At 36.8% G+C, this 25,757-nt stretch overlaps 1 protein-coding gene across 16 annotated transcripts in view; it reads right to left on the bottom strand.

Annotated features, from left to right (window-relative positions):
- The window catches only part of EHBP1 (EH domain binding protein 1), a 570,368-nt gene that overhangs the window by 197,234 nt on the left and 347,377 nt on the right, over positions 1-25,757 (bottom strand). For all 16 annotated transcript variants that reach the window (XM_010863286.1, XM_010863288.1, XM_010863290.1 and 13 more), the window contains 2 exons: positions 15,294-15,475; positions 12,636-12,775 (listed from right to left, as the gene is read on the bottom strand). In XM_010863286.1, coding sequence (XP_010861588.1) covers positions 12,636-12,775; positions 15,294-15,475 — 322 coding nt within the window. The remainder of the gene's footprint in view (positions 1-12,635; positions 12,776-15,293; positions 15,476-25,757) is intronic.

The following is a 25,757-nucleotide window of genomic DNA, read 5'->3' as shown; positions in this document are numbered from 1 at the left end:
TTTCATGGCTGCAGTCACCATCTGCACTGATTCTGGAGCCCCCAAAAATAAAGTCAGCCACTGTTTCCCCATCTATTTGCCATGAAGTTATGAGACCGGATGCCATGATCTTAGTTTTCTGAATGTTGAGCTTTAAGCCAACTTTTTCACACTCCTCTTTCACTTTCATCAAGAGGCTCTTTAGTTCTTCTTCGCTTTCTACCATAAGGGTGGTGTCATCTGCATATCTGAGGTTACCGATATTTCTCCCAGCAATCTTGATTCTAGCTTGTACTTCATCCAGCCCAGTGTTTCTCATGATGTACTCTGCATATAAGTTAAATAAGCAGGGTGACAATATACAGCCTTGACATACTCCTTTCCCTATCTAGAACCAGTCTGTTGTTCCATGTCCAGTTCTAACACTGCTTCCTGACCTGCATACAGATTTCTCAGGAGGCAGGTGAGGTGGTCTGGTATTCCCATCTCTTCAGAATGTTCCACAATTTGTGGTGATCCACACAGTCAAAGACTTTGACATAGTCAAAAAGTAGAAACAGATGTTTTTCTGAATCTCTTTTGCTTTTTTGATAATCCAGGGAATGTTGTTAATTTGATCTCTGGTTCCTCTGTCTTTTCTAAAACCAGCTTGAACATCTGCAAGTTCACAGTTCATGGACTGTTGAAGCCTGGCTTGGAGATTTTTGAGCATTACTTTACTAGCGTGTGAGATGAGTGCAATTGTGCGGTAGTCTGAGCATTCTTTGGCATTGCCTTTCTTTGGGATTGGAATGAAAACTGACCTTTTCCAGTCCTGTGGCCACTGCTGAGTTTTCCAAACTTGCTGGTTATTGAGTACAGCACTTTCACAGCACCATCTTTTAGGATTTGAAATAGCTCAACTGGAATTCTATCACCTCCACTAGCTTTGTTCGTGTGATGCTTCCTAAGGCCAACTTGACATCACATTCCAGGATGTCTGGCTCTAGGTGAGTGATCACACCATCATGATTATCTGGGTGTGAAGATCTTTTTTGTATAGTTCTTCTGTGTATTCTTGCCACCTCTTCTTAATATCTTCTGCTTCTGTTAGGTCCATACCATTTCTGTCCTTTATCGAGCCCATCTTTCCATGAAATGTTGCCTTGGTATCTCTAATTTTCTTGAAGAGATCTCTAGTCTTTCCCATTCTATTGTTTTCCTCTATTTCTTTGCACTGATCACTGAGGAAGGTTTTCTTATCTCTCCTTGCAATTCTTTGGAACTGTGCATTCAAATGGGTGTATCTTTCCTTTTCTCCTTTGCTTTTCACTTCTCTTCTATTCACAGCTATTTGTAAGGCCTCCTCAGACAGCCATTTTGCTTTTTTGCATTTCTTTCTCTTGCGCATGGTCTTGATCCCTCCCTCCTGTACCAACCTCCATCCACAGTTCATCAGGCAATCTATCAGATCTAATCCCTTGAATCTATTTCTCACTTCCACTGTATAATCCTAAGGGATTTGACTTAGGTCACACCTGAATGGTCTAGTGGTTTTCCCCACTTTCTTCAATTTAAGTCTGAATTTGGCAACAAGGTTTCACGATCTGAGCCACAGTCAGCTCTGAGTCTTGTTTTTGCTGACTGTATAGAGCTTCTCCATCTTTGGCTGCAAAGAATATAATCAATCTGATTTTGGTATTGACCATCTGGTGACGTCCATGTGTAGAGTCTTCTCTTGTGTTGTTGGAAAAGGGCGTTTGCTATGACCAGGTCGCCATTAACCCCACCATAGAGCAGTCAGAACTTAAACAGGACTAGGAAATAGACTCTTGGCGGGCACAAACAGAACCTTGTGCACACCAGGACCCAGGAGAAAGGAGTAGTGACCCCACAAAAGACTGACCCAGACTTGCCCAGAAGTGTCCAGAAATCTGCAGCGGAGACATGGGTCAGTGGTGGCCTGCTGCTGGGCTGGGGGTACTGAGTGCAGCAGTGCATGCATGGGACCTTTTGAAGGAGGTCACCATTATCTTCATTAACTCCACATAATTTGGTCCCAGGTAAATAGCCAGGAGGGAACACAGCTCCACCCATCAACAGAAAATTGGATATAAGATGTACTGAGCATGGCCCCACCCATCAGAACAAAACCCAGTTTCCCCCTCAGTCAGTCTCTCCCATTAGGAAGTTTCCATAAGACTCTTATCCTTCTCCATCAGAGGGCAGAGAGATTGAAAACAATCACAGAAAACTAACCAATCTGATCACATGGACCACAGCGTTGTCTAATTCAATGAAACTGTGAGCCATGCCGTGTAGTGCCACCCAAGATGGACAGGTCATGGTGGAGAGTTCTGAAAAAATGTGGTCTACTGGAGAAAGGAATGGCAAACCACTTCAGTATTCTTGCCTTGAGTACCCCTGAACAGTATGAAAAGGCAAAAAGATAGGACACTGAAAGATGAACTCCCAAGGTTGGTAGGTGCCCAATATGCTACTGGAGATCAGTGGAGAAATAACTCCAGAAAGAATAAACAGATGGAGCCAAAGCAAAAACAACACCCAGTTGTGGATGTGACTGGTGACAGAAGCAAAGTCCAATGCTGTAAAGAGCAATATTGCATAGGAACCTGGAATGTTAGATCCATGAATCGCGGCAAATTGGAAGTGGTCAAACAGGAGATGGCAAGAGTGAACATCGACATTTAGGAATCAGCAAACTAAAATGGACTGGAATGGGTGAAATTGACTCAGATGACCATTTTATCTACTACTGTGGGCAAGAATCCCTTAGAAGAAATGGAGTAGCCATCATAGTCAACAAAAGAGTCCGAAATGCAGTACTTGGATGCAATCTCAAAAACGACAGAATGATCTGTTTGTTTCCAAGGCAAATCATTCAATATCACGGTAATCCAAGCTATGCCCCAACCAGTAACACTGAAGAAGCTGAAGTTGAACGGTTGGTTCTGTGAAGACCTGCAAGACCTTCTAGAACTAACACCCAAAAAAGATGTCCTTTTCATTATAGGGGACTGGAATACAAAAGTAGGAAGTCAAGAGACACCTGGATTAACAGGCAAATTTGGCCTTAGAGTACAGAATATAGTACATACACTTATGTAAATCCTTTTTCACTCAGCATGATAGTTTTGAGATCTAGCCATGTTGCTGAACACATCAGTAGTTCATTTTTATTGCTGAATAGTATTCCATTCACAAATATAATATGCTTCAGCCATATTGTTGTTGATGTACATATACCTGAGCTGTTTCCAGTTTGGGGCTCTTATGAATAAAATATTATGAACATTTTTATGCTAGTCTTTTCTGGATACATGTTTTCTTAAGGATAAAGATTCCACTCCACAAGGAGCGGAATGCTTGGTCAGAGGGTACATTTTTATAATATTTATTAATGTTTATTTTTATAAACATATGCCCTAGGTATATCTGTAGTGTTTATAAGAAACTTCTCAAGTGACCTTACTATTATATTCTTCATGAACAATGGATGAGAGTTCCAGTAGGTCCACATCCTTACCAACACTGAGAATTTATTGCCAGTTTTTAAAATTTTAACCACTTGGGGAATGTGGAGCTATATTTCATGATGATTTTAATTTGCTTTTCCCTGATGACAAGTGACTCTAACAAGATTTTCTAATGCTTACTGGCTAACGATGTATCTTTCTTCATGAACCACAGGTTCAAATCCTTGCCCATTACCACACACAAAAAAAGGGGGGGTTGTCTTTTTATTATTGAGTTAGAGGACATTAAAATAACCTATTCCAGATACAAGTCAGATATATGCATTTTGAGTATTTTCTTCTAGTCTGTAAATTGCCCATACATTTTCTTATTGGCCTATTTCAATAGTATGCATCTTAAAGTTTGACAAAGTCAATTCATCAAATTTTTCTTTCATGGTTGTTACTTTCTGTGTCTTGTGTAATATAAGAACCTTCTGTCCACTCTTAGGCCACAAATATAGTCTCTTTTTTTCCAGAGGCTTTATAGTTTTAGCTTCTACATTTAGGTCCATGATTTACCTTGAATTAATGTTTGTATATATGTGGGAATTGAGACTCATTCCATACAGATATCTAGGTGATTCAGCATAATTTGTTGAAAATCTTTTCTTTACTGAACTGTCCTGTACCTTTGCTAAAATTAATTCACCAAAGACGTTTCTATTTCAGGACTTCATGTTTTGTTCCACTCATCTTTCCTATGCCAACACCATACTATCTTAATTATCACAGCTTTATAGTAAATCTTGATGTCAGACAGTATTAACAATTCTGTTCCTTTTCAATATTGTTTGGGCTATTCAGTTCCTTTATAAATCCAATTGTATTTCAGAATCAGCTATCAATGTCTACTCTTTAAAAAGCTTGCTAAGGGACTTCCCGATGGTCTAGCAGTTAAAAATCCGCCTTCCAATGCAGGGAACCTGGGTTCATTCTCCGATTAGGGAACCAGGATCCCACATGCCACAGGGCAACTAAGCCAGCACACCACAACTATGTGAGCATGCCGCAATTAGTGACCCTGCACGCTTGAGAGCCTGTATGCCAGAACTAGAGTCCGCACTCCAGAACTACTAAAGCCCATGCTCTAGAGCCTGTGCTCTGCAACAAGAGAAGCCCATGTACCACAATGAAGAACCCAGCACAGTCAGAAAAAAAAGCCTGCTAGGATTATGAATGCCACTGAGTTGAACATAGATCTATTTGGGGAGAAGATAACATCTTTACAATATTGAGTTCTCTAATCTATGAACATAGAATCTCTATTTAATAAGATCTTCTTTAATTACCTTCAATAATGTATTATAGCTTTCAGGGTAGTGGTTTTTCTACATCTTTTGCTAAATTCATTTTGAAGAAGTCTATGTTACTTTCAGCCTCTTTTGTAAATGAAATTGTTTCATTAACCTTATCTTCCAAATGTTTACTGTTCATATACAAAAATATAAATTTTCTATATTGATTTTGTATCATGTGCCCTTGCTAAGGTCTTCAGTACAATATTGAATAAAAGTGGAGACAGCAAACATCCTGGCCTTGATCCCAATCTCTGGAGGAAAAGTGTTCAGTGTTTCATCATTATATATGATGTTAGCTCACCACAGATGCCATTTATCAAAATGAAGAAATTCCTTTATATTAAAACTGCTGAGAAATTGGTATTGAATTTTTTCAAATGTTCCTTTCTGCATCTATTGAGGTAATTATATGATTTTTCTCCTTTATTCTGTTACTATGGTTAAAGCAACCTTGCATTTCTAGGATAAATCCTTAAAGAATGCATATGGGTACTTAGAATATTAATTGTCTCTTGTCTCTTTCCTAAATAAATACTGGAGATCATCCAACTTCTCCTTCAGAGTTCTTACTTCCCTTGTGGTTCTGTCAGATGGACTCTCAGTATCCACAGAATTCTCCCAGAGTCTTGCTTGGGGTGCTAGATACCAAGCAGCATTATGGTTTAAGAGTCACATAGAAAGCAGGCTGAATTTGTAGTTTCTATCTTCGGCCACTTCTACTATTCTTTCAGTTGATACATTTGAGTTCTAAACACTGAGAAGAAATGTTCTTGCTATCTTCAGTCTCTCATCCTAGTGTCTCAAACTCCTTTAAGAGTTAGCTTGATACCTTGCAAACTTATTAGCTCAAGACACTAGAAATGCCCCACCTCTCTGCTTCTATTTTCCAACCTTACAACCTAAATAACAGATGCGATATTCCAGAAATTCTCATCCTTCACACAGATTTCCAAAATAGGTGGTCATTTTAATTTATTGTTACTTTATAGAGTCCACAGCAATTCTATGATTTTGTTAATTTGTCTCCTAAGTACCAGAGTGTAAACCCCAGAAGCAAAAAACCAGAAGTAAAAAAAACGGACAAATTAATAGATGTATTTTCCGACCAGAGCCCCAGGTTAATTCTGAGAAACCTTTTAATCTAAGAAAAGAGACCTATTTATCCCTATCGATAACCCTAGCAAGGAGGACATTTAATCTCAGAGGGCTGAGTCATACCATAATCAACTCTAGATCCTCAAATATGAACTGCTATCTTCTCTACTACCATCTGTGCTGTAAGATTATGTTCCCTGAAGGTAGCCAATATGTCACTTTCTCTTCCTCCTCCTGAATTAACTTTACCAACTATAGAAAAAGGATTAACAAACACCAGGCAATATTGCTCATGGTAAAAATAAATCCTGATATATAAACTGTTCTGGATATGTGTATGTGTGTGTGTTACTCACTCAGTCATGCCGGACTCTTTGCAACCCCATGGACTGTAACCTACCAGGCTCCTCTATCCATGGGATTTCCCAGGCAAGAATACTGGAATGGGTTGCCATTCCCTTCTCCAGGGATTTTCCCCAGCCAGGAATCAAATCCAAGTCTCCTGCATTGTAGGCAGATTCTTTACCAGCTGAATCACCAGGGAAGCCTTTGATTCACCCTGCATCTGGATGGGAGGACTCTAAATGAACTACATACCTAATGGAAGGCCACGGTTTGACCTTCGCTGATTGTGGATATGCATGTAATTGAGCATGTCCCTCACAGGGACCCTGGAAACTATACTTATCAAACTGTTACAAAAGCTATTAGTTCTTGGGCATCATAAATATTGTAAGCCAAGATAATCCCTGTTTCTAACTATATGGATCTAATCTCCTTGTACCCAAGTTGTCATTTGGGGGTAGAGATCAAAGAATAGCAACTGGGCTGCCATTGAAAACTCCAGTGAAAGAGGAATGCTCTGCTGAATGCTGTTTCTTGTCCAATATCCTTCTAAATGAGTTTAATGCCAAGCTTGCGCTATTTGGGTCCTGTGAGTCTGAATGTCTGGTTAAACCTAACTAGAATCACTGCCAATCTCTGCAACAATTATAAGTATACCAGGGAACTTTCAGGTTTCTCATGATGTTTGATTTCCCCAATAATGCTTTTTTGTACACTGCTTCCAGAGAAGGCAATGGCACCCCACTCCAGTACTCTTGCCTGGAAAATCCCATGGACGGAGGAGCCTAGTAGGCTGCAGTCCATGGGATCGCTAGGAGTCGGACACGACTGAGCGACTTCACTTTTCACTATCCTGCATTGGAGAAGGAGATGGCAGCCCACTCCAGTGTTCTTGCCTGGAGAATCCCAGGGACGGGGGAGCCTGGTGGGCTGCTGTCTCTGGGGTCACACAGAGTCAGACACGACTGGAATGACTTAGCAGCAGTAGCAGTACACTGCTTCATTTAAATCAAATCTTCTTAGCTACATTCAGTAAGACTTTGTCACTTAATGTGACAATGTCACTTTTTTCTCCCATTTCTGTTGGTGTATATTTAGAAATTCAACATGAATCCCAAAGATGATCAAATGAACAAATCCTCATTCAAGTACTGTGAGGTTGCCACATAGAGAGAGGTACTAATTGTTTTGAAACCATATATAATTTTGAGTACCTGCTACAGTAAACTTCATATTAAAAGGCTTTGTCTGTTCAGTTCCAATGTCTATCACTCCCACTACATTTCAGTGATTTTTCCAACTACCCATTCATGCATACTGCACCTCTGCAGAAAATATCTATATGGGTAACTTCAATAAAAGGTTCCTACCTAACAGCCAGTCCCTGTATCCACTTAGCAGTGAATTTTATCTCAGATAGAGAAGAGGCTTTTGATCAGTTGGTATCATTTAGTTGCTAAGTCATGTCCAACTCTTTTGCAACCCCATGGACTGTAGCCCGTCAGACTCCTCTGTCCAAGGGATTTCCCAGGCAAGAATACTGGAGTGGGTTGCCATTTCCTTCTCTAGAGGATCTTCTTGACTCAAGGATTGAACCTGCATCTCCTGCACTGCAGGCAAATTCTTTACCGCTGAGCCACCAGGGAAGCCCTTGATCAGTCTAAATTAAATATATACCATGAATTTAATTTTACTTCAAGCAAAGTCTGTAATTTCAGAAGATATACTTTATCAATTACTAATGATTTACGCTATACTCCATAAGAACATAGGCTAAATGAAGATCCCCTAGGTATCAATCTAAGATATACTCAAAATAATTCTAACAGTCTGTTTAAGAAGTTTGCAGCTTATATATATATTCATATACATATGAAGAAATAATATGCCCATATAATTTTACTGGAAATAATATATAATTTTATTGGTATAATGTGACTGTATTTTATGCATTCATATTATAACATAAAGATATATTTAATATAGAGAAATTTTTAAATAATTCCTTCCTTTATAAAAATTGCATCAACAATTTTTAAAGCTACAAGGAAGAGTGAACGTAAGCTCTATTATTGCCACTTTATCTGGTAAATAAAAATACCCACCATCCTTTATTTGTACCATATTTACACAATACATTCACTTTGGTTACTCTTAAGTTATTATTCACACATTACTAAGGTTAAATTTTAATATTTTTGATTATCTTAAAAATATTTTACTCAAACATTTTTAGAGTGGCAGTGCTGGTGCTAAAAACAAACAAACAAACAAAAACTTCTGAGAGTTCATTTCGGAATGAAATTTACATGTGCTAAAAAAATGTAACTAAGGAAGTCAAAATAAGCTGTGTTTTTAATTTAACTGCCATAACATGCTGTGCTATTAATTTAAGTAATTGTCCTCTTCAAATATAATAGAAAATACTGAGTTAAATACGCAAGGAAATACATTTAATGCTCTGCTGCTGCTGCTGCTAAGTCGCTCTAGTCGTGTCCGCCTCTGTGCGACCCCACAGACAGCAGCCCACCAGGCTCCCCCATCCCTGGGATTCTCCAGGCAAGAACACGGGAGTGGGTTGCCATTTCCTTCTCCGATGCATGAAAGTGAAAAGTGAAAGAAGTCGCTCAGTCATGTCCGACTCTTAGCGGCCCCATGGACTGCAGCCTACCAGGCTCCTCCACCCATGGGATTTTCCAGGCAAGAGTACTGGAGTGGGGTGCCATTGCCTTCTCCGATTTAATGCTCTAATGACAGTTAAAAAAAATACTGAGGAGAAATATGTTAATGTCAAAGCATAAGTATGTTACAATGATTGTGGCATTACTGACCTAAAACAAACGAAATATCCACTGTCAGTACTTACCTATGCTCCCTCAACACACAGTTTATATTCATTACTTTTGTGTCATGAATTATTTACTCTTGAATTATTTAAGGTCTGAATTATGTGTCTCCTCCAGATCGCATTTTGTCCATCAAATTGGACCATCACATCTCATATTAATATAAGACAGTATAAAGGTCAAAATGAATGGAACAAGACAATAGGTCAGAGTGACCAATGTGGGCTACAATAGGAGAGGGAAGCCCACTCATTCATTTGTGGCCTTTCATTTAAAATATTTTAAACCCTTAGTGTGTTCCAGACAATGTGTTAGAAGCTAGAGAGGAAAAAATGATCAAAATATAGTCTCTACCTTGAAGGAATTGCACAAAATATGGAAAATAAATACATAAATAATAACACAAACCAGTAGCATTCCAAAGAAATTTTGGATCATCAAAAGTAACTTCTATTAGAGTCAGAGAATTTTAGGCTATCCCCAGAAGTTACTTCTGCAGTAGGGATCTTAGAAATTAAAGTATATATGTTTGTTTAAGCAATAAAGGTTGCTATGGTATGAATGTTTGTGTCTCTCAAAATTTATATAATGAAATCCTAATTTACAATGTGATAGTATTAGGAGGTGGGGCATTTGGGAGGTGACTAGGTTATGAGGCTCGATGAGATTAATACTCTTATAAAAGAGGCCCAAAAGAGCTCCCTTGCCCCCATCCACCATGTAAAGAATACAATGAAAAGTCTGTGACCCAGAAGATGGTCCTTACCCAACCATGTTGACACACTGATCTCAGATTTCCAGTCTCCAAAACTGTGAGAAACAAATTTCTGTTGTTTATAAACTACCCAATCTTTGATATTTTGTTATAGCAGCTCAAATGGACTCAGATAAGAGTTCAGCTATAAAATCTAATTACTACTGAATCCTTTCACTAAACCTGTATTGCACTCAAAAATACTGTCCTTTCTTTTCTTTTCAGTAGCAGTGCAGAACTTGTGATATGCTATCACCATTTTTTCCCACTGCTGTGATGAAAATAGTACAACACTGATCAAAATGGCTATAACAATGAAAATGTGTGATATTCTAGTTGCTACTAATGGTATAAATGCCTAACTGAGATTTAGTTTTAACCAAAAGCCATATACAAAGAATAAACCATTTCTCTAATTAAAAGATTAAATTACATCCCAACTGGAATAAAAAACTCATGCTGTAAGAAAATGCATGCATTTGTAAATGGTACAGTGCACAAGGGGCAGAGTGACAATTTTAAATGTAGAGGGCATAAGAGGCTTCTCAGAGGATGTGGCAAAAGAATTAAAATTTGAAGAATAGGTAAGAAGTAGTTGGAATTGGTAAGGAAAGGACATAACTTCCCTTCCTGAAGTACTTCAACTAGCCAAATCAAACAAAGAACTCAAAGACAGCAAAGACATGGCATTTTAAAAATTATTATATAATTCTGCTGACATTATAAACAAGCAAATGTCAGCATTTATTATTGAAAAAAGAAATCCCAAAATGTTATTGAAATAAAAATAATAGCCAGGAGGAGTTGGAAGGAGAGATTCAAATATAGAGAAGAGGAAATCATATTGCATTTCTCATCTTACACAAGGTGAGTCAACATATTCTGCTTCACTTTTAATGTTAGTAGAGAAATACAAGCTCAGTTATCCCTCTGGCTTATTTACTTCAGAGGATACTATTCCAAAATGAAAATACAGGATGTATAACTTTCAAATTACTCTACTGAAGAACATTTAAGAATGGTAAAAATATAAGGAGTGGGTAGAAAAAAATAAGAAGAAAATTCCCAAATAAAAGTATAAAGTAACAGAAATGAAATTAAGTAGGTCAGATAGCAAGAAATATAACAAAATACTGTTTATGAAGAGAAGTATCTAACACAGATAGGATAAAAATAAAGTGATAAATACACCAAATACAAAGAAAGTATGGATTACAAATATCAACATCAGGCAAAAACTTTAGACAACAGGCATTAAATGGTACAAACTGATCAAATTTTAATTCACAACGAAGGTATAAGAATAAATTTTTATGAACTAAATAATTTAGGATTGAAGTTCTCTTTCATTGATGAACTATACACAAAGCATAAGAATATAAATAAGTAAATAATATAAATGTAAACTTGGGTCTAAAAGTTACATGCTGAATCTAACAAAGAGAATATACATATAAAAAGATGTTCATAAAATACTTACAAAAACAGATCATCTATCTACACTACAAAGAAAAAGATCTCAATAATATTTTTTAAAAAATTGAGATATGATAGGCTTCAGAATCTTATTCTAATTAAACTAGAAATAAACACAGCCCATGACAAAGCACATTCTTCTAAACATTCTTGGGTTAAATAAGAAACCAAAACGGGAAACATAAATTAGAAAACAATGCAGCTGACCCTTGAATAAAACAGAGTTTAGGGAACATCAACCCTCTGTACAGTGGAAAATCCACGTATAACCTATAGTTGGCCTTCTATATTCATGGTTCCTTCAAGTCCTCAGTTCCTACATATTCATCTCCACAGATCATGTAGTACTGCAGTATTTACTATTAAAAAATATCTACATTCAAGTGGACCTATGCAGTTCAAATCAATAAAGAGGCAACTGTAATTTATAAAATTTGCTCAGGACAAAACATCTATCTTTGCATACAAGTCTGACCACTTCCTTTTAACAGAAGTAAAAGTAAAGGTCACTGGCATTGAGGAAGTCACAGAAGTTTTTAATTAAGACATTAAATTGCTCATCCATGTGATCAAAGGAAATCCCCCATAAAACAGCAAGAATTGAGGCATAGCCAAGAGATAAGTGCCAAAGTACCCAATTAATTTGGAAAAATCACCAAGAGGGGAATAGATGATAGAGTCAAGAGATATCAATCCAGAAATTGATAGCAATTTCCTAGCTGAAAGGAATATGTATATAGTACTTGATTTTCATTCCAATAATAAAGGTGTAACATCAGTTCCTTAAGGGTGATAGCCAGATTGTTGATAACCATTTATTGACCAATTAATACAGAGGTTTGAACTACTAACCATTTTAGTAGTTTGATCAAACCAGCTATAAGAAATACTTGCATGGAAGCTTCTATATATAAGGATACATAAGATGTATACAAATTCAAAACAAAGAATGTCCATACACTTCATGTGAATAAATGAACATGAACTAGAGGAAGGTAGTCAATGTTATCTCATCTTTTCCTTAAGACAGATTTTTACTTAGCATTCATTCCATACAATGACAAAATAACTATGAATATATTTAGGTTACTTCATACTATATTCAGTAGTTTGATGCTTTCTTGACTAGCCTTGGACTTGTTAAACTCTGTTATTTACCATCAGCATATAAAGTTTCCAGCAAGCTAAATGCTGTATTATATTAGGAGTATTAAGGAAGAAAAAATACCTTGTTAGTGGAATTGATTTTTTCCTGGGAAACAACAATGAGTTTTTCTGCAAAAAAAGATAAATTTTTAGTTTAAAGCAAATAAAACCAACCAACCAGTAATTTTTGCTGCCTTTTCCTCTTGGTTCACTCGGTTCTCATCATCATCTTCATTATCTTCTTCAAAGTCATCTAGATTGCCAATGTCAGCTTGCTTCATACTCATCAAACTAGCCAAACTTTGCATGTCTTCATCCCTACATCAATGATAATAGTTTATTAAATGACATTGCCAAAAAAAGGGTTGTTTCTTAATAAAATAATATTAATATATTTCTTCTCTCTAAATGTTAACAAGACTTTTTAAACAGTTATACAAAACTACTGAATAATCTAAACATTCATTAATTTTTAAATCGAACATTTAATTAATAGACAGTAAATATTAACTGGTTAGTTAAATTCTGTGCTACATATCTAAATTTTTCTTCATGGAATTAAAGTATGGTCTTCTGATCACAAAGTTTAGAAACAAAAACTTGTTTCATAAAATATCAGGACAGTTTGCAAAGCAGATGAGATCTAGACTTTAAAAATATTCAAACTTGCAGAAGTAATTAGAATAGAAATTCTTAATCTAAAGTCCAAGAATCCTTTTGGTTTTGTGTGTAGGAGTAAAAAGAAGTGGTAAACCCTGTAAATTATATTTAAATCTTATTTAGATGTGTATTTTTCTCAAAGAAGTTTAAACTTGCCAAAAGTTAAGAAACTATAGTAATTGAAAAAGCACTTGAAAGCCTAGCCTTTGTAAGAATTACATAATGAAAAATGGGTTAAATTTCCATCTTGGGTTAATTAAAGACCATACATTTGATAAAACACAAAAATGATTTTTATCTTAAAGTATTTTAAATACAAACTTATACAGTGTACTACTCAATATTAACTAATGTAAGTTTTCTTGATCTGTTATTTTCACCTTAAATTTCAAATAAATTACAGTGAATGAAACATATTTCTAACATGAGATGTACTAACTAAATTTCAATCTGGTATTTTTCCACCAAATCCAGAAAGCTGAATTAAAACACTGTTTTTCATTTTACTACAATAAAAACAAAACAAAAGACACTTTTCTTTTGTAAAGTATGCTTGTTAACATTCACTTATCTTCTAAATATGATATGATTTTGCAGACTAAACTTTTTTTTTTAATTCTTCACATTTTATCTCATATAAGCTTAGTGTTAAAATAATTTCCCCTTTTCAAGACAAATTTAGTGACACAAAGTCTGTATGGGCAAAAACAGTTGTATTACTTCATGCGAATGCCTTACAAAGTGCTTTCCTATCACTAGGATAGAATTTCAATATATAATAGTGTTCTTAAAAAGTTAACTTGCTTTATTTTATCTCCTATATTTTTGCCCTGAATATTTTCTTTTGGAAAGGTGAGCAGGCAACCAATGAGGAGATAGAGAGGTGGTTTAGAGTGTTCTGAGAACATACTTCACTCAAACTGATATTTGGTTTGACTGAATTTCCTCTCATGCAAATTCCCATGAATGGTGCTAAATCACTTACTGCTTCTGCCTAGTAGAAAGGAGTCCACCTTCAAAGAATCTTCTCTGATTATGTCTCTCTTCTTTCTCTGCTTCCTTTCTTTTCATTTTGGCTTGAACTTCAGGGTAAGGTCTTTATTTTTAACTTTTCAATATTTAAATCTATAATTTAAAGTCCTGAGATGAAAGACGTAATTGCTTCCTGCACTGTCCCTCTACCTCACTCCCACAGAAGCCAACTTTGCAGAGAAGAGGCTTATTGTTATCTACCAAGTCATTTGTAGATGAGTGCCAAACATCTCATTTTGACTGACGCACAGAATCCAGACTAATCAGTCAAATAGACATGGCCAATTATAGTAACCACTTTCCACTAGGTCAAACACATTCAGAAGTGTGATGCAGATTAGAATGAAATGCTCATTCTTCCTATCACCATTTAAGTCTTAGGCACAGAATTTCTGTTTTCCTGTCAGTATTCCAAGTACGTACTAACCCTTTCACTACACCCAAAACATACACTTACTGTTGATTTGACTGTATGGAACAACTAAGAGAACTGTTACTATTTTTTTTCCTTGCTCTAGGTATGTTCACCTCTTTCTAACCAATTAAAATTTTATTCTTTCAGGAGACTATAACTGGGTATAGGAACTATCTTTGTGCAATGCTATGCACTGCTTAAGAAGTGATATTTGCAAAAGATAATGGTTATAGCAAACTGGTTATCTAAACTGTATTGTACTTTCCTGTGCAATTTTTGAAAGGCTGAGCCAAAGAACCTGAATTGGCAAAAGTTCCTTTAGTTCTTTCATTCTTCTTATCTAAACTTTTCATTTTGGGTTCCCCTCATGCCTCAGCCACACCACACATCTCTACAAAATGAACTGTGTACTTCAGAGTACAACTACTTACACTGAAGACACTGAAATATAAAACCTATGATAACCTATAATACACATGTTAAATTTTTTAAAATTGCTAAAGTCATTTTTATATTACTGTTCATTCTCTAGCGTCAAAAGAGACTATAAATAACAAGAAGTACATCTAATTCAGCTTCAGAAACAAAGAATGGCAAGAATGATTGGTATGTGGTAGGGTGTTCTCAACTGTTGCCAGTTTACTGAGAAAAAAGCTATTTACCTACAATGTTTTCTTAAACAACAAACAAACATAGTTTGAAGCAGCTTATCTGACAGAAGAAACTTACGTGGCTTTTCCTTCCCGAAGGAAAATGCAAGATAATGAAAACTGAAGAGTGGCAGATACAACTTTTTTAGACAATGGCTTGAATTTTAATTTGACATCAGTCTGCGTTGGCATTGGGCTTGCATACTGTTTCATGTTGATGCTGGTGGTGGCAAGAGCTTTTCTTCGACCAGAAGGGGATTCCTGGAAGATAAAATTCATTGCATAATTTGGAGTTATTTACTTTATAGCCAAATATCTTCGAATGTTATTTTAATAATTTGATTAAAAAGCTGTTGAGACTTCCTTCTCCAATGAATTCCTATAATACTGAAATAAAACTGTAATAAGGTTATATCACAATTTTCATATCTTTTAAAAAAATTAATTTATTTTAATTGGAGGCTAATTACTTTACAATATTTTGGTGGTGTGTGCCATATATCAACATGAATAAGCCATGGGTGTACATGTGTGTGTAAGGCAGAGAAAAATTGGAGATAGCTGGCTCAGAGAAATAAGGGAAGACTAGAACAACCTTAAATATCTCAGAAAAGGAAAAGCAAGGAATGCAAACTAGTACAGGAAAGTGTCTAGGTCTCTTGTAAAAAGAGGATCTAGCTCAAAGCTAGGTATCAAAGCATTAATACTCAACAACTGTTTTCCTTCCTTTAATTATATTTAATGTAACCTAAGGTTTCCAGGCTTTCCAGGTGGCTCTGTGGTAAAGAATCTGCCCGAGATGCAGAAGACACAGGAGACACTGCAGGTTTGATCCCTGGGTGGTGAAGATCCCCTGGAGGAGGGCATGGCAACCCACTCCAGTATTCTTCCCTGGAAAATCTCATGGACAGAGGAGCCTGGCAAGCTACAGTCCACAGGGTCGCACAGAGTCAGACGCGACTTAACCAACTGAGCACGCACACAAGATTTCCTTAAAAAAAGGTTCTAGCACAAAGCTAGGTAGGTATCAAAAGCATTAATACTCAATTCCCTCCTTTGATTATATTTAATGTCTTCTTCTATCGCTCAGTCGTGTCCAACTCTTTGCGACCCCATGGACTGTAACCCACCAGGCTCCTCAGCCCATGGAATTTTCCAGGCAAGAGTACTGGAGTGGGTTGCCATTTCCTTCTCCAGGGGATCTTCCCAACCCAGGGATCGAACCCAGGTCTCCCGCACTGCAGGCAGACGCTTTACCATCTGAGCCACCAGGGAACCTAATGATATTTCTTCCTTTTGAACCTTCAAATTTCTTAAAGAACCCCAGCCTCAGTGGCATTTCTACCTCGTTTTTTTCTAGTCTCTGAATTCTATATCTGTCCTGTACTTTGAGACTTAATTGTTCCCAGGATCTTTTCTGCTTACTCCAGTCTAAAGTTCTCTCTTCCCTAAGATGACATAAATCAAATTAGAAAGAGCTGGTTTCTCTGATTGTATGTCTGTGGTGGACACTGCTCAATGACCCTGGCAGATCTCAACTCCTTCACACAGCTACTGTCAATTTACTAAAATTGGAACACAAAATGAAACCTATTTGCTATTAAAGATGCTTAACATTAATAAACTATCTCATTCCAAAATTATTCTTTATAGCATAATAACCTAGGAAAATAATGAAATAGAACAACAATATAATGATTGGGCATTAACTATGTTTAAGACATGGTGTTAATTCTGGAGAGATATAAAAATGAATAAGACATAATCTTTGACTATGTGTTCTAATGGTAAGGAGAAATCTTAGACACAGAGTAATTAATAAATAATGTAAACCAGAAATCATATACCAGCAATCCTTGGGCTTTAACTATTCTGAGAGTTCAGACCTAAAATAAGACCTAATTTCTAACCTGTGTGACTTTGAGTAAGTCAGTAAACTTGAGGCTTGGTAATTTTCCCTGTAAAATAAGGAGACCAAACAAAAATCCATTCAAGTTCTATAATGGTTTTCTACAAAATTACTCAATTGTCCAACCAAGGCAGGAGAAACTATCATTAACCTCTGAATTATTATTCAATAAATCTTTATTTGCCCTATGATTGACAAACTTGCCTAAAATAAAGATATACTAATTTAATCAAAACATTAAAATGGCCTTTTTAAAAAATTTGACATTTGCCAGCAGAACAAGTGAAAATGTAATGTAGCATCCCTAAAGAATACCTTGTTTTAAAAAGTGGTCTTATCTGTCAGATTATGCACAGCAATATTACACAGAACTATTAGTGCATGTAGATACCTTATGAATGAATTTTAAAAATGCATCAAGCACTTGAGAAGGATTTCAGACCTCTCAGAAGAAACACTTAAGAATATGCAAATACTTCAACTGAATCAAGTTGAACAGATGTGACTGTCCCAAACAATACAAATGTTCTTTCCCTGGTCGCTACTGTCAATCAAAGAATAAGATTAAGGTCCAAGGTTGTGACAATGTGCAAAATGAAAAACTATGATCTGAGAGTATCAATTTATTACACTGATATGAACAATAATCTCTCATTGTACCTTTAGAATAGCTAACAACTACTACATAAAATATAGGATTTAAAGCCTCTGTTTTGAAAGCATTACATACAAATTGCTACATATTGTTTTCATATTTGTTAAATCTATTTCACAAAATATGCATTCATCCCTTAAAAGTAATTATTTAATTTTATAACCAAATAATCAAACTATAAAAATTAAGATAACTTGGAAATGTACATAATTTTGAAAGCCTAGTTTAAGGATGATTCCTGCAAAATCTAGAGTTTTGATGATTAACATTCTATTGATTTCATTATTGCTGAGCAAGGTAAGGTCTGGGCAGGAAAGCAGAATAGAACTCTTTTGAGTCTACAGTATCCATTTCTAATATTAACATAGGATCTCACTTAAAGCCTGTATCCTTGATAGGAAATGGGGCCTAAGTGATGTTTTTAGTAATTCTTTACCCAGCTCAGTCACTGTTTTCCTCTTTAAAATTAGCTGTCATAGAAAAGACATTTTTTACCAGAACAATAATTAGAAAAACATAAGGATCTTTCATGGCTCTAACTCCAGCTCCATGAATCTTCACTTTTTATAACCATTAGGTCTATATCTATATCCACTATCCAAGAATAGTATCATTGTTATCATCAGTTTTATAGAGAAGAATAAAATAACTGATTGCATTGCTATATGTCTTTTGTATCCTATAGTCCTTCCTTAAAGGACTAGGGGTCAGCCTGACAGAGAGACTTTAGAGATAATTACTTAGCAGCAGCAGCAGCAGCAGCAGCAGCAGCAGCACTATTATTACTGTCAAAGTCCTAATGCTATTTCATTTCAGATGAAGGCTGGACAAGAGGAGAAAAATAAAGGAAAAAAAAAGTAGTAAAAGGAACCCTTAGAGAAAAGAGGTTAGATGACTGAAGTCAGTAAGAAGGGATTGTTTATATATAAACATTCAGCTAAGTTTCTGACTCTCAGCCTAAGCTATTTATATGTGAATCTGGCAGCATTTTGGGAATTATTTCAACATCCATAAAGCATAAGTTCTTATTTAGTGTTCATCAAAAAAATAAAATAAAACTAGGCCAGCTTTAGATAATTTAAATACCTGGATCCCACCCCAAGAGATGATAAACTAGAGATGGCTCAGGAATCTGTGGCATTTCTAAAAAGAATAAGTACCTCCCCTCCCAATTCCCATCTTGACCCTCTCATAAGCCCATCTCTTCTATCAAGAGATTCTGATCCAGTTAATCTAAAAATCATACTTTCAGAAATACTTCCCCTAAGGAAATTACTAAAGGAAATTTTAATCTCATTTTTCATAACTATTCTGTCATAAAAATGACTTAGCCTATATATTTCCATTTCTTTGAAACGCACATTATTGTAGTTGTAATCAGACAAACCTGGATTAGAACATGACCAGCATTTATTCTCTGGCTAATCTTTGGTATATTTCTTCATGTATCTGAGCTTCAGTTTCCCACACTCTCAGATTGGTGAGTATTTTCAAAAGCTGAACAATACCAAGTGTTAATAAGGATGAGGGACAATGTAAATTCTCTTAACACTACAGGACAGAGCTTCAATTGATATAGCCATTTTGGAAAGCAATTTGACATTACCTTGTAAAGTTGAACAGATGAATACCTTATCAATAATTTTCATCCTAGATGTGCTAAATAAATTCTTGCAATAACATATGAAAATATTTAGTAGAGTTTTATTATTAATATTCATGGACTAGTTTACCTGGCTTATTATATTAATATTAATATTATAAGTAGTCTATCTAGATTCACCAATCTTGAAATTGTTACCAAAATGCAAGTTCATGTGCCTGATGCACAGTGAAGCCAAACAATACCAGAACACCAGAGTTTGGAACAGAGAAAGGTTTACAGAGGGCTATGTAAGGATATGTGTGGCTCATGCCTTAAAAACCCTAAACTCCCCGAAAGCTTTCAGCAAAACCCTTTTATAGGAAAGGTAAGGGAGGGGCATGGTTAAATTGTTGCACACTTTTTGGTGTCAGATCCTTTGCTCTTGAGGTCAGCTCATGGTCAGGTAATGATATTCCTATAAACCTCCACCAAACAAACGTTATTCTCTGTTCTGACAAGAAAGGGCAAGTTCCCAAGACACAACTTTCACCCTCTGAGGTCTGGATCCTGACTGATGAGGCAGATCTCAGTTGGTGGCTCCCTCAAGGTCAGGTCCCCAGACCCTATCCAGCTGTCATTGCTGAGGGAGCCAGAGGCCCAGGGCCCAACTGGCCCTCAGGCTCCTTAGGCCACCCAAAAGGCGGTGGGGAGGGAGCCAGGTCCCACAGACTGCATCCTATGCAGACTGCCACTGCCGTTTGGTCACAGAGGCAGGGATGGAGGAGAGGTTCACCACTGTTTCAAGGCCTGGGCCTGGCCAGTGGGTGGTCTTGATGAGGGCTCTGGAGCCCAGCAGAACAGCCCCTGGCCTACTTCCTGGGCCCTCCAGCTCACCCACTGACCTGAGGCCAGGTAAGCTAGAGGGCCCTGGGTAGAAAACCAGGATCTGCCTCTTTCTTCACTCTCTACATGATGACCACTACTCTGCTGACCATTGGCTGAATGCCTCATTAATGGTAATTCATTGACAGCTGCTTGCTTGGGGGAGGGGCCCATTGCATGCAGCACTGACCAATGGCTAAGTAGGACCACTAACAGTCACTCATTGACAGCTGGTCACTTGGAGGAGGGGCCCATTGAAGCACCAACCAATGACTGAGCAGAAACACTAACACTAGTCGCTCACTGACAGTTGGTCACTTGGGAGAGGGGCCCATTGCAGCACCAATCAATGGCTGAGCAGGACCACTAATGGTCCTGCAGTGATCACTGCCTGGTAACAGGTGTGAGGTAATGGCCGTGTGCTAAGGGCTATGCACAGCCATGCTCTATTAGGAAAATGAGGAACATAAATGAAGCATAACTTAATGTTTGCTTAAAAATATAATGTAGTTACTTTACTAAAATCCATGCAAAGATTCCCCCCCAACGACATTCTTACCAGACCTGGAATGAATACCTCAGTGTACTCTCACTGCTATTCAAGTCCTAACAAAACAAGCAACAAGTGAATAAATGTTTTTCCCTGTACAGCATAAGAGGGAAAAGATTTATAATAACTTTTCTAATTAGGAATGAACTGATTATAAAGTGAATAAATATAGTCTCACAAGACTCAAGACTTCTTGGAGAAGGAAATGGCAACCCACTCCAGTAATCTTGCCTGGGAAATCCCATGGACAGAGGAACCTGGTGGGCAAAGAGTCAAACACGACTGAGGGAGGGGCAGGCACTCGCTAGAGGCACCAGAGCTTTTGATGGCAGAGCCAGCACTGTGGCTGAGGACTCCCGGCTCCCAGGCCTCTCTCACCAGATAGGAGCGTGGAAAACTAGTCTAAAATATGCCTGAGGGCTTTTCTGGCAGCTCAGTGGTAAAGAATTGCCCCCCTGCCAAAGCAGGGGACACGAGTTCCACCCCTGGTCTGGGAAGACCACACGTGGCAGAGCAGCTGAGCCCATGCATCACAGCCACTGGGCCAGGGCTCTCGAGCCCGGGAGCCGCAGAACTGAGGTCTGTGGGCACCAGAGCCCATGCTCCGCAACAAGAGGAGCCACACCTAGAGAAAAGCCCACGCAGCATGAAGACCGTGCACAACCATAAATAAAATCATTTAAAAAAAAAAAAGACTCAAGACTTCTTTACACATATTTTTTAAACAAGGTAGATTTTACCAAAATAAAAAAAGAAAAAGAATAGCAAATCTTACCACTCTGCCCTCCTAAAACTAACAATACATATAACATACTGATAGCAGGACACATAGTTAAATGTAAGAAGTTGGACAAATCTTTTGTCCAAATGATCCAAGTTAGGGTCTTCTTACTAAATAGCTCATTATAAACCTCAAAATAAACATAATTAATGCCTCTTCTATTATATTTGATTGATTTTCTCTACCTAGAAATTTAACTTTCTCCCATGTAAGGAGAAAAGGATCTTACTTAGATTTTATGATTTTTTCAGAGATTACAAAAAATGTTCTAAAAATTCTGTCAAGTATTATACCTTATTATCAGTTTTTTTTTTTTTTTTTACAACACACTGAAAATTAAACTAATGACATCATTTGAGGGGTTTTAAAAAAATTTTTTGAAACAGATCACACACACTAAAGTACAAGACATACAAGTACTACTTAACAAATAATAAAATGAACACCCTGTACCCACCATCCTGTTTAACAAACAATATCAGTACCTTAAAATCCTCATTTCCCATGCAAAACTGTTTCCCTCCCATTCCCTCATCCAAAGGTGATTAGACTCTGAATTTTGAGTTATTCCTTCCCTCCCTCTCCAAAAAAAGAATACTATCTACATATGCATCCTGGAATCAAGATTGCCAGGAGAAATATCAACAACCTCAGATATACAGATGATACCACTCTCATGGCAGAAAGTGAAGAGGATCTAAAGAGCCTTTTGATGAGAGTGAAAGAGGAGAGTGAAAAAGTTAGCTCAAATCTCAGCTTTTAAACAACTAAGATCATGGCATCTGGTCTCATCACTTCATGGCAGGTGGATTCTTATCCATTGTACTACCAAGCAAGTCTCATTAAGTTCTTGATATTTATCCATGTTGATGTCAGTTCAGTTCAGTTGCTCAATCATGTCCCACTCTTTGTGACCCCATGAACTGCAGCATACCAGGGATGGCTTCCCTGTCCATCAACAACTCCTGGAGTTTACCCAAACTCATGTCCATTGAGTTGGTGATGCCATCCAACCATCTCATCCTCTGTCCCCTTCTCCTCCTGCCCTCAATCTTTCCCAGCATCAGGGTCTTTTCCAATGAGCCAACTCTTCACAACAGGTGGCCAAAGTATTGGAGTTTCAGCTCCAACATCAGTCCTTCCAATGAACACCCAGGACTGATCTCCTTTAGGATGGACTAGTTGGATATCCTTGCAGTCCAAGGGACTCTCAAGAGTCTTCTCCAACATCACAGTTCAAAAGCATCAATTCTTCTGCGCTCAGCTTTCTTTATATTCCAACTCTCATATCCATGCGTGACTACTGGAAAAACCATAGTCTTGACTAGACAGACCTTTGTGGATAAAGTAATGTCTCTTTTTAATATGCTGTCTAGGTTGGTCATAACTTTGCTTCCAAAGAGTAAGCATCTTTCAATTTCATGGCTGCAGTCACCATCTGCACTGATTTTGGAGCCCCCCCAAAAAAGTCAGCCACTGTTTCCACTGTTTCGCCATCTATTTCCCATGAAGTGATGGGACCGGATGCCATGATCTTAGTTTTCTGAATGTTGAGCTTTAAGCCAACTTTTTCACACTCCTCTTTCACTTTCATCAAGAGGCTCTTTAGTTCTTCTTCACTTTCTGCCATAAGGGTGGTATCATTTGCATATCTGAAGTTATTGATATTTCTCCGGGCAATCTTGATTCCAGCTTGTGCTTCATCCAGCCCAGCGTTTCTCATGATGTACTCTGCATATAAGTTAAATAAGCAGCTGACAATATACAGCCTTTCCCTATTTGGAACCAATCTGTTCCATGTCTAGTTCTAACTGTTGCTTCCTGACCTGCATACAGATTTCTCAAGAGGCAGGTAAGGTGGTCTGGTATTCCCATCTCTTTCAGAATTTTCCACAGTTTATTGTGATCCACACAGAACCCCATGAACCCCATGAACATGTTGATGTGTAAAACTGTAATTCATTAAATTTCATTGTTCCTAATATTTTATTACATGAATATCCTACAGTTTACCCATCTATTTTACTGTTGGTGAACATGATTGCTTGAGGTTTATTTAGTTATCTGGAATTAAAAACAAAGCTATCAATATTATTATGTCTATATATACACTCAAGAAGGAAATGGCAACCCACTCCAGTATTCCTGCCTGGAGAATCCCATTGACAGAGGAGCCTGGCAGGCTCCATGTGATCACAAGAGTCCATGGGGTCACAAGAGTCAGACACAACTTAGTGACTAAACCACCATATATATACTACTATGTGTAAAACAGATAGCTGGCAGGAAGCTGTATATCATAAGGAGCTCAAATTGGTGTATTGTGAGGACCCAGAGCGACAAGATGGGGGAGGATGGGAGGGAGGCTTAAGAGGGAGGGGATGTATGTATACATATGGCTGATTCACACTGCTGTACAGCAGAAACTAACATAATATTGTAAAGCAACTATACTTCAATAAAAAATATTATGTCTATATCCTCATGCACATGCACAAGAATTCACCTAGGACATATTTCTAGAATGAGTCACGGGATATGTTCATGTTCAACTTTACCAGAAAATATCAAATTGTAATCCAAAGTGGCTTTATTAATTTACAGTCCCTAAGTGTTTCCATTGCTCCACATTCACCAACACTTGGAATTTTCTTTCTTTTTCATTTTCACCAATCTGAGATAATTAAATATTACCTCATTTCATTTTCACCAATCTGATGATTAAATATTACCTCATTATAGTCTTAATTGCATTTCCCTGATTACTAATGCATCGATTATCCTTTCATAGTTTACTAGCCACATGTTTCCTCTTCCGTGAAATCTTTTATACTTTTTCTTACCATGCTGTTTATCTTTTGGTTACTAACTAATTACATATGCATTCTGGTACTGAATCCATGCTGAGCACAATCAGTTATATGTGCTACAAACATCTTCTTTCAGTTTTTAGCTTGTATTTTCACTCTCTGTGGAATCTTTAAAATGAATCCAATTTCAAAGTCAGCCTTTTCCTTTATGGTTTGTGGGTTTGCATTTTGTTTGAGAAAATCTTCCCAACCCTGAGGTTATAAAGTTTTCTTACCACTCATTTAAAACTTTTATACTTCTGCTTTCATATTTAAGAGCCATTGCCACATGGAATTAATTTTTGTGTAAGTTTCAGATAGGAATTCAACTTCACTTTTTAAAAAATCATTGATAAATAAGTATCATGGTACTGTTTATTAAATAGTCCATATATATATATCTCCTTTCCCCTACCTACAATGCCCATTCTACCAAAAATCTGGTTTGCATATACAGGTCAATAATTAATAATTCTGTGCCACTAGCCAACTGTTCTAACCTCACAACAAGATAATATTGCCTTAATTACCAAAGCTTTATCTTTTGGAATAATTTAAGATTTCTCAAACCTTGAATTTATGGCAGAATAATGTAGTAACTTAGTAGATTTTCTAAAATTAAAGGAACTCCACATTCCTGGAAAACATTTTTTAAAAATCTAAAATTATGTGAGCCTGTTTCCTTTCAGGGAGGGTTTCTAATTACTGATAACAATTTCTTTAATGATTACAGAAGTATTCAAGTATACAATGTCTTCCTAAATCAGTTTAGATAAGTATTCCACCTCTGCTTAGAATTTACACATTTCACCCTATACTTCATATTTAGTGTCATAAAACTATTTAAAATATCTTTTTACTATTTTAATCTCAGCAGAATTTATAGTTTTGTACATTTCTTTATTCACAGTACTAATTGTGCCTTCTCACACTCTTTTATTCCTAGATAAAGCTTGCTATAAGTTATGTCTCTCAACAGGCTTTCCAAATCATTTAGCTTTCTTGATCCTTTGGAGTGAATGTATATTTCTATTTCAGCAGTTTCTGCTAATCTTTATTATTTCTTTCCTCCTGTTTTCCATGGGTATATTGTTCTAACTTCTGAATCCTGAGCATTTCTTCTTTCCTAATGTAAGCATTTAAGACTATGTATTTCTCTAAGCATTGCTTTAAATATGTCTCACATTTTAGTATGAATTATTTTTGTTATTTTGTAAATATTTTCTAATCTTTCATTACAAGTTTTTTGATTCTCAAGATGTTTATAAACTTTTTTCTTCTATATGGAGTCTTTCCACTTATCTTTATGTAAGGACTACTGTCTAATTGATG

The sequence above is a fragment of the Bison bison genome, unplaced genomic scaffold, assembly GCF_000754665.1.
Source record: "Bison bison bison isolate TAMUID 2011002044 unplaced genomic scaffold, Bison_UMD1.0 scf7180017864489, whole genome shotgun sequence".
Lineage (NCBI taxonomy): Eukaryota > Metazoa > Chordata > Mammalia > Artiodactyla > Bovidae > Bison > Bison bison.
This window is presented reverse-complemented; position numbering and strand designations above follow the sequence as displayed.